This window comes from Ptychodera flava, chromosome 6 (genome assembly GCF_041260155.1).
Source record: "Ptychodera flava strain L36383 chromosome 6, AS_Pfla_20210202, whole genome shotgun sequence".
NCBI lineage: Eukaryota > Metazoa > Hemichordata > Enteropneusta > Ptychoderidae > Ptychodera > Ptychodera flava.
In genome coordinates this window covers 21,750,265-21,761,266 of record NC_091933.1, presented here as the reverse complement: position 1 = coordinate 21,761,266, position 11,002 = coordinate 21,750,265, and the positions used below count along the sequence as shown (strand labels likewise).

General features: G+C 39.9%; 1 protein-coding gene across 1 annotated transcript; it reads left to right on the top strand.

Annotated features, from left to right (window-relative positions):
* The first annotated feature begins 1,325 nt into the window (after positions 1-1,325).
* Positions 1,326-10,014, top strand: LOC139135156 (amine sulfotransferase-like). The gene is made up of 6 exons (XM_070702412.1): positions 1,326-1,648; positions 3,098-3,321; positions 3,468-3,576; positions 3,889-3,983; positions 4,839-5,004; positions 8,465-10,014. Exons 1-6 carry the CDS (start codon positions 1,510-1,512, stop codon positions 8,581-8,583), a joined length of 852 nt encoding a protein of 283 aa, XP_070558513.1. The 5' UTR covers positions 1,326-1,509; the 3' UTR covers positions 8,584-10,014.
* Positions 10,015-11,002: the final 988 nt, after the last annotated feature.

Genomic DNA, 11,002 nt, shown 5'->3' with positions numbered 1-11,002 from the left:
TGTATTATATGTAATATAAACAAGAAGAAACGTGCTGAGACAAAAACACCTCTACCCCCGCCCAACCCCAATGGACGGACATGTAAAATATCCTCTATGACATTTCCTTGAGAACTCTACCCTAATACTGTTTTCTAAGGAATTAGTTATAGTGCGTTGAAAAATTACACAGATATACAGAGATTGAGACTAGCTAATAACTAATGCGAATGTACCAGCCAAAGGCCAGCTCCGTTGACGATAAGTCACATAAAGGTTGTCACCCTGACGGAGAAAACAAATATAAGCCGGTATGTTGGCAATACTTTTGTGGGAAGCAATAAACGATTAAAATCGTAACATAGTGAACACATTGATGAAGACGGTACTTTTTATAGACAGTATTGGGGATCTATGTGGTGTCCCCCCCTCTACTGTCTACGGTTTACGAGAATATTTACGTGTGAAAGACTAGGAGGTAGCGTGGGCCGACGCAGGAGGTTCACATAATATCCTGACGGAAATTCCCTGACTTTCCCAACGAGACCGGAACTTTACTTGCATCATTCAAATTTTTGCCAGTTCAAATTGGCACGGATACAGGCCAACCCAAAGCACAAACACACGAGTGGGTTGGTCCGGGAACCTTAAAAATAACAGAGAACCGTGAGGGGGCTCTTGCTATTTTAATCCACGCAAATCACGCAGATATAACACTCAATTTGATTGGACAGAAAACAGTTCTTCAGAGTGACGTCTATTTCTAGCAAACACAAAAGTTATACCGTGAATATGATATGCGATACGTGTTTTTTTTTAAATTGCCAAATGCTAGCGCTACTGCCTCGTTGAGTATACTACAGTACAGTATGGCTGATACTAAAACTTTTATCATGCAAAGAGAAAAGTGCTGGACAAAAAAACCAAAAAAAAAACCCCCCAAACAAACAAACAAACAAAAAGAAAACAACAGAAAGTCAATGCTGTGAAGAGTTTATGGTACATATCTTGCATTGAAAATTGCTTTCATTGGGAGTTCTGAAAATTTTGGTAACTTTACAAGGGGCTGCGAAAAAGACGAATAAGTCTCATTTTATTCCTTCCCACCCCATCCCCAGCGGTAAATTGTGCTCTTTCCCTGAGCACCTGTGGTGAGACTAAATGAGACCTTGACTTTGTTATTGCATAAAGTGGACTTGATATGCAATCTTTTAAAAGGTCGAGCACCATCGACAAACTTGTTTGCGTAAATGCTGCAACGATATATAACACTGAGCGATTTTGGGTTTCTGCACTGCATGCGTTGAGATGAATAATAAGCAGCTAGCAGCTGGCCAGAACAAGTGGACTGCGCATGCGTAGAGTTGTCAGCGGTTTGTGCACAACGCTGATGTCGTTCGTTGTGCGTCTTGTACGCGGCGAGGAAGCGAACTCTGGAACGACCAAAGTGGTAAAACTTGGCTCTAGTCTAGATATCTCGGCAGCCTGCACAAAAAGGGTGCCAAATCAAGAAATCCCATCGCTGTCCGAATGGACCAACACGAGCAGTACCACTACTACGATGGCGTCCTCTTCCCTACCGACTATTTTCCTGCAACTGCTCTTGACGCCGTAAAGTCATTCAAGGTCAGGGAAGATGACCTATATGTCGTCACGTATCCGAAGTCTGGTAAGTGGGAAGTTGTCCATCGACACAGTTCGGACTTTCTCATGCAGTTTTGTTTGCGTCGACACACATGCACGTTCGGCGTGACCGGCCATTTATGATTTAGGGGTTAGGTTTTACCATACTGCAGAGAGTGCCGTCGTTAGTTTATATATCAGTCCCTCTATGTGGATAGAGGGACTGTGGTTTATATATCAGGCCATGGAGGTAGTATAGTACTACCACCTCCATGATCAGGCCTAACTTGGTCGAGTGAGTGGTAGTAGTTGTGAATCCGCAAGCGGTGCTGTGGCGTATCGATAGCGCTCGGGTCAGGGGTTGTGTCAGTGATGACGACGCCGGCCCTGCCAGAACCCGAGCAAGATCAACACACGGCCGAGCCACAGCACTAAAGTAAAGTTGGCGTCGTCCTCATCCTCAAGTGACCTTTGTAGTTGCCGTAACGCTACTCAGCGTCAGCTTCAGCGTCACATCCGAAGAATGCCTATGTGACTCTACCAAGGCCCGATGACGGATAAATGAAGATTATGATAAACATTCGCCCAAAACTTCGAAAAACTGTTGTCTTTCAAATTTCAGTTGGCAAATATTTTAAGAGAAGAATACATACCCTATCTCATAAAGACTCATTTTTTGGTAATGTTTGTCATTTTCAGTCCATGTGTTTTGTCAACTCATGCTTTATATATAGGAATGCCCGAACATGGATGCAAAAAACCTCCGTGGTCAGAAACGTGCAAGAATCACCAACGTGCAAGTAAATGTGAAAGTCCTACTTACATAAAAAACATAAACTAGGAAATTGATAACTTACGGCCTGAATTAGTCGACGTAATTTGGATTTCAAGGAACAACACGCATGCGGCATTCTAGTTACGGCTAAAGAATGTTGTATTTTAACCATGGTGAGATCAACGGACATTATATAAGAAGTTATAAAATATTATAAACTACAGAATCCACAGTGTTATTGAACCAATTGTTATGTAAATTAGCTGATACTGTTTAATTATTCCTGGGGACAATACCGCAGTGGTTGGGGGGGGGTCAAGTTTTAGAATGTTGGACAAGGGGGAGGGGGGGTCACATTTTAGAGAGGAGGATAGGGAAAGGGTCACATTTTACGGTACAGGTGTGCGCGAAATTCCCCGGGCCACCCTCCTGTAATTACTGAAGGCTCCCTAAGAGGAAACTAGTTTCGATTATGTGTACCCTTTTTATATACGGTACTCCGACTTGTAAGTCACACCAGCCGCGCCAGCTACTAGAGTAGAGAAACAGTGGCCGGCGTACTTTATGTACTTACTGTATACGCAGGTTTCCAAGTACGCACACTGCAGCATGCGCTAGGCCCATATTGTCTCATTCTTGTTCTGCCTCGTTGCGTCCAACAAATACGAAAATTCGATTCCTCAAACCTTCGCCAAAATAACCTTAAAAATTTGTTTGCAGGTACAACATGGACACAGCAGATTGTCTCGTTGATTCGAGGCAGGAACGACATGGAAGCAACCGATAATATTCCTGTGATCAAACGAGTACCTTTCCTCGAGTACGCTGATAATAAAAGCCCTCCCAAGTACCAAATACTGTCCGAGACTGACTCACCTAGATACATCAAGTCACATCTTCCGAGAAAGTTGTTGCCAACGGCATTGTTTGATGTGAAACCTAAGGTAAGCCCTGTATGACGAGCAGTTACATACAGATTTAAATAAATACGATCAAAATAAAAAAATTATAGATTACTTAAATAGACTAATCATATGATCTTTGATCTGGTTTTTTTTTTTTTTTTTTTTTGTTTTTTTTTTTTTTGCAGGTCATTTATGTTGCCAGAAACCCAAAAGACGTGCTTATCTCTTACTACGAATTCAAAATCCATCCATGGGAATGGGGAGAATACATGGATAATTTCCTGAAGGGAAATGGTAATTACAGTCACTTTTTGAACTCCAAGACAAATTCTTCAAGTTGAGAGAGAGAGTTATTGAGAGAGAGAGAGAGAGAGAGAGAGAGAGAGAGAGAGAGAGAGAGAGAGAGAGAGAGATGGATTAATGTATCTGTTGTTAAGTAGGAGAGTGGGAGATGCACGCATGCACATTTTTGTTTCATAAGTACATACATACATACATACATACGTACTTACGTACGTACGTATATACGTATGTATGTATATTCGCGGCAATATCTGTGATGTGACATAATACCGACTTTTGAACACATTTTGCCTTCCTGTATAGTTATTCATGGATGCTGGTTTGAAAATATATCCTACTGGTGGCAGCATAGACATGATGACAATGTTTTATTTCTACATTATGAAGAGATGATGAAGGTAAGTACGATACGTTCAGAAGAGTTACCAGTGAAAGCGTTGTTAACTTGGCAGGTTAACTTCCCGGGTAAACGAATATTCTGTCGGCTATGTATGCATTAGTCCGTCGTGTTAAACTGCCCAGGTTGATTTCACGAAGTCATCACTATTGGAGTTCAACCTTACGCATTTTCCCATCATTCCGACTCGTGCATACTTCAACTGCCGGATCATCCCCGTTGCTATCGAGAGAGATACGACTTCAAGTTGAGAAACGACTCACTCCTATTTTATTCACGCTTGTCACTGTCGCTAACATACTGCAATTCGGGCTGGTATCTCGGTGCATTCTTATTAGATATTATCATATATCCATGTCTATCTTTTACTCATTTAAGTGTCACTGACTCGGAAAATAGGAGTGACGTAATGACTGTGTCACCACTCGTCGACAATATCTTATGCACAAGCCAGGAATTCGAAATTTTTGTGCTTGAAAAATAAAAGTTTTCCTGAACGAATCCGCTTTTAAAATGTTGAACTACTTTTTGAGATAATATCAACATGCAGTGGGCAATTGTCATTATTTCTCTATAGTCAGTCGCGTGAGCGAAGAACACTTTGCTCACATTCGTGTATGAAGCAAATGTAAGATGATCTTGCAGTCTACTACACGTACCTTATGCGAAGCTATATATATGCACGGTTTCACAGATCACCATATACACTTTGAATATTTCATATGACTTAATCGAATGGATGCGGGAACGTCAATGCTTCCCAAACAAACCAGATTCATCCTCAGTTGGTTTTCTGGTCTAAACACCAATCATCTGCATAGAGTGCAATAAGGTTTTCCCGCGCTTTTTTTTTCAGGATCAGAAAGCACACATTAGAAAAATTTGTCACTTCCTAAACGAATCTGTGGACGAGGAAACAGTCGATGAAATTCATCGTCGATCAACGTTTGACAACATGAAGAAAAATCCAAAGGCAAACTTCAAGTTAGATGACGCTGGGGAAAGAACGATAATGAGACAAGGTAAGCGTTGATATTGAAGCTTCAGTAGCTGCAGCTTTTGATGTATATTGCTATTTTCGTTCTATAGTTCTTTTACCGGTTCCATGATGCAGTGCGCACTAGGGTGTACAGAGCGTACGTTACTCATAGAACTCTATGGCAGGTTACACCCTGACATATATAAACCGTTGTACCACACGACGTCAGTATATTTTTGTTGTTTTGAGTATTTATAAGTTGTTTGGTGCTGCCACGGCAGTGCATTGTGGAATAACCGGGAAAAGGTCTATTGGAAAACACAGTTGCTTCTTCTACTTCCTAAATCACCATGAAATGCAAACTAAATATGGCTTGTCAACATTGTGTTGCATACTCAATATTTCATTGAATACTAAATTCTAGTCCGGACTTGAAATCATTTGTAAACAACACCTGCCAACATTGCAAAGTGTACACGTGTTGATTAGACCGAGATATTTAAAATGCAATTTAGGAAGACTAATTATAAGAAAAAGCAAACTTTTATCCATTTATCCATCTATCTATCATCTATCTATCTATATATCTATCTATCAATCAATCTATCTATCTATCTATCTATCTATTTATCTATCTATCTATCTATCTATCTATCTATCTATCTATCTATCTATCTATCTGCGGTATATATCCGTTTTAAAAGGCTATTATGCATGCAACGAATTGCCAATGTCGTATATAGTTAGAAAGTTAACTTTTTAAATTTAAATGTTTAATCAATTAAAATCAATTAAAAATCAATTAAATCGCAATAAGGATTCTGCTGTAACGAGAAAAAATTCGACCGTGGAACCATAACAAATAGGATATATTAATGGCAACACATAAAATCGCTGAAGTCGTGACCCCGAGTAAATGACCTGTCTGTTGCACAAATATGTAATGGGGAACCAGGTACCAGGTAAAATCACGAAAGAGCGATACTTTCTGAAATATCTTCCGGCAGTTTACATTTATTATGTCCTTCGGCGAAGAAAATCATACCTATTCTATTCGTTGCCAGCCACTCTTTCTTTTATGTAAGCGTACGAAGCAGTGTGCGAAATTAACGCCGGTCCGACGGTCCGAGATCGACAGATTTCTCGTCGGGCCGAAAGTTTTAAGCAACATGTCGGTCCTTATGACCGACTGGAATTTGGAATAGATGATGAAAATTTCTCGACAAGACCTGTAAAAGATCCAGATAATGATTAACTTTGAATCATATTGATTCAGACTTGAATGTCATTCACCTATCAATGTTTTCCACCGTGGGAGGGTGGGGCAACAGGGGATATTGATCGCACTTCGTGTCCTGGTAGACGCGTTCAAAACATAAACGGTTCATAGAAGAGTTTAAGACAAAAACCTGCTACGAGTACAGTGCTGTTGCCTAAACATATTTGGTTTTGAACATGGAGGTATTTTTTACCTCCATGGTTTTGAACTACGCCCAATACAAGGATAAGATGTTACACGACAGTCCAATAGTGCTACCTGCAGTCGACAGTCAAGTTCACGTTTCGCTACGTTTGTTTCTGGACCACTAGAACATCTTGCTTGCTCGTTGGTCTTCAACAAAAGTTCACAAAACCGAGTGTTAGCACGATATATATCGACGTGATAACAAGTGTACATTTTATAAAACATAGCGGCCTTATCATAACAGTTTTGTCGAGTTGCACGATCCATCGTGTATACTCTCAGCGGCCGAGAGTAGGGCTTCAAATTGTTTTTATGTATACCGTTTTACGACAGGCATGCAAAACTCCCCGTCATCCTGGGCTGTACGCCAAAATATCGCAAAAAATTACGTCTTTTAAGACTTTACGGTAACATTAACTGATCGTGTCGCGATCATTTTTAGCATTTTTAGCGTTTTAAAAGGCGATGAGACCCAGCAATCGCTCAGTCAAATTTTTTCAATCAGAAAATATACATTCATTTCCGCGAGTGGCGACGTGTGCCATTCATGTTGTCTAGCATGCAATTTCTATAATCGAGAAAAAAGTTACGATACTTGGCCTTTTAATTAAAAGTATAACTTCACCTGTTTCTTCATAAATGCAACAGAGGCCACATTTAAGCACATTTATTTTTTGAAAAATTTTGAAAGTAGCCATACGTCATATCAAAACATATACCAAGTATTTTCTTCCTTCTGCTCTACATTATACAATTAAAAAAGACGTAGTGATCAATGTTTGCATAAAAAATTATTCACACACTCCCCTTACTCATGACCTTGTTCAGGGTACTAAGGTATTCTTTCACTTCTCTACCACTCACGTTGGCTAATTTCAGAAGTGATTTTCAGCTCGCCAACATATTCAAATCACAATATCACATGCCCTGGTGTAGTGTACAATTTTACAAAGCCATGTAGAGAACATCATCTCCCATAGACTGTCATGAGAGACAAACTGTCTCGCTTTCATCACCCACACGTAGTCAGTGCATGAGCCTGTATTCGCCGGCCCCTGGGTGTTTGACATCATTTTATGGTCCGAAAGTGGCGAATTTGATATGGCTAGAAAAAAAAGTCCAATTCTCCTGTTAGTCCCATAGCCCCCCCCCCCCCCCGTGGTGGAAAACATTGATAAATGTGTGCGCATGACAGTGAGGAAGATGAGGGTTGTGATCTTTTTCAGATTCCAGATCATGTAGCTGAATGATGCATTCACTTACACTATTCTGCAATCTATGTGAACAATAGTCCTTTTGTATTGAAAAAAGGACATGAAAAATTGAATATTACAACATTCAAAAGCATAGTATTAGTGAAGAGAGTGTTTACTTTAATGGTCGTTAACAACTGCATTCAGTAAGGACCGGCAGTTTTCTGTAAGGACCTGAAGCTTTGGCTTGGTGCAGGCCCTTATGACCTGAAGCTATTTTCTCTTAATTTCGCACACTGGTACGAAGTTAGTCTATTGGTGTTCATTTGCGTATTTTGCACAACGTATGCATTTAAAAGGTCGGTATTCTCCATAGAAGTAATCACAAATTCCCTGAAAACAATTTCGCATTAAGGAATTTCGTTTTAGGGGGTTGGGAGGGGGATTGACACCAAACTAAGGAATTAGGTTTCTAGTGCTTCAGCTTTTATGATCGACGACCCCTAATTGGAGTCGCTTCGTATTCCATCCTTGTCTAGGAGCATCACTGCAATTCTGATGGAATTTAAGCTTAACTATATATATATATATATATATATATATATATATATATATATATATATATATATATATATATATATATATATATATATATATATATATACACACACACACACACACCACGGAAACGTAATTGCTTGGACAGAAAATAATCTGTGCCGAGTTTTTATACCAACGTTTCTCATTGGCAGCTCTGTTCTGACGATAAACAATCAGCATATTACCATACATGATAGAGAACAGCGCCACCACCATTTATCTTTACGATTTGTTTTCATGTGTAGGAAAAGTTGGCTCGTGGAAGGAGCGGCTGACGGCAGAAGAGAGTAAATCCATTGATGAAGCGTTCAGAAGTCGACTTCAGGAAATTGGTTTCGAGCCCGTATACGAAATCGACCAATAATCAGCATTGCATAAAGTACATAACACTTATCCCAAGATTGTCCGACTCATCAAGTCGACAAGTGGTGCTGTACTTATCATAAGGAGTATGACTTAACATTTAATTAATCGGCAATAAACGATGAACTACATGCAATCACGTAAGCAGAGAATAGGCCGCTATATGGCTTTTCATTAACCGTCGTTGGCAATGCAATATGCCAGTGACCGAATGCTTCTACATCCCTTCCACAGTTATTAAGGGTCCTGCTGCTGCATAGCCGTGACATTTGAACGGATCGTATAGAGAACATGACGTGAATCTCACTATGGAGGGAATCTTCACTTTTATTCCGATCTCGAAGTTCATTCCATTGTCTATACACGTATTTGACACAAAGTGTGTGGTCGGGATGGAGGGGGGGTGGAGGGATAGAGACAGGGGGGACGTTAAACAATGAAGGCGGGGCCTGCATCTTACAATACTAGGGGCGAAATGAAGTAAAAGAACTCCCGAAATTTCTGAAAATAAACGTTTTATATCTAAAAGTGCCCGTGTGATTTATATACATGATTTAATTCATGTGATCACTTTCGAAAACAATACCATGGTTATTTATTGATTCAGGTGCTGTAATAAGTCGTATTGACTTGATCATCTGCTGATGTCCCAATTGGCTTATCAATGACTGTCTGGCTTGTTATTTGTCGAGGTCTTAAAAAGTTGTAAATAATCTCTATGTATGGCTGTATGAGAAAGCGAGCCGGAACACACCAATTTTAAAGCAATGAATTTTGCCCTGTACTCATAATCCATCAATGTGTATAAAAAGCGTAAAGAAATTGTACATCGTCAGTTAATCACTGACTCACTCGTAGTACGAAAGATGAGTAAATGACATACAGAGGTTCTGAAATCAAGGTTCTTGCCCAGAGGACGCAAGAACAACTTTGTTGAGTTCGAGAACTTAAGGTACGACAGAAACAAGACAAGGCAAATGGCTGGTATGACCGTAGACTTTCTCTCACAGCTCCTCGTTTGCTATACGCACTATATCTGTGGCATGGCTCAGCACAAGCCGGCTTCAGTAGTGGGCTGCTAGCAAAGAGGGCACTTGCTGGGCCTGGTCGTTGGAGCCAGACCAGCGAACGAGGTGCTGTGAGAGTGTATGACCATTGCTGATGCTTTTGGTGTGATCATAGGTCGTCTTGATCTAATTCATTAAAAATTACTTGAGATTACTTCTACTTGATTACTTGAGATTTAATGTATCATCTTAACATATTCTGCAAAGATGTCGTTAATTTGACGTTTTAGCGGGAGATTCCCTTTAGGCAAAACAAATATTGTGCGTTTCCTTTGATAGTTCGGGAATAGTGCTGTGGTCATGAATTTTATTATTTCTTTTTTAGCTCATATTTGGTTTTATATATAAATACCAAAAAGAGCTTATATGATGAGTCTGAGTGGCGTCTGTATGTCTGTATATTTGTGGGTATGTGTGGATGTATGTCCGTCACACACAAAGGCGCCCATACCGCCAAAGTTACCGTTTCAGTATTTGGTGTACAGGTAGATGTAGGGTTGAGATGTGAATTTGTTCAAATGAACACATCAGTGTCAAAAATTTGCGAATGAGGTAAGAAAAAGGAAAATTCTGCAAATGTTCAGGAGTGGTGGCATGCCAGCATGCTACTCCACTGAGCCTGAGTCATTTCCTGTCATTGTTTATGAACTATTAACAGACCTGTTCAAACTAAGGGATGGACCATTAGATCTTAGGAGGGGGTGGTCACAATGAAATTGTGAACATTTTTATTAGCTCATATTTGGTTTTATATATAAATACCAAAAAGAGCTTATATGATGAGTCTGAGTGGCGTCTGTATGTCTGTATATTTGTGGGTATGTGATGTATGTCCGTCACACACAAAGGCTCCCATACCGCCAAAGCTACCGTCTCAGTATTTGGTGTACAGGTAGATGTAGGGGTTGAGATGTGAATTTGTTCAAATGAACACATCAGTGTCAAAAATGTGCAAATGAGGTAAGAAAAAGCGAAATCCTGAAACAGGCTTGAAACAGGCTTACTCCACTGACTTGAGTCATTTCCTGTCATTGTTTATGAACTGTTACATATTAACAGACCTGCTCAAACCATAGACAGTAGAGGGGAGGAAGACCGTCTATGGTCAAACTAAGGGGGGCTAGCTGCCTTTCTGCTATGCATGTTGCTAAAGTTGACCTCCAGTACCTAAAGTTTCAGACCTTAATTACTTTTGTCATTCTTGTTTTTCTGGTTTAAATATTTCTTGTTGTTTTTCTGGTTGTCCTGTGCAGAAATCATTGTCATAACATCAACGTAGAATTTTCCTGCACTGAACAGATAGAAACAACATTTATTGTTGATCTTTGGTACCCATACTGGTATGTACCAATT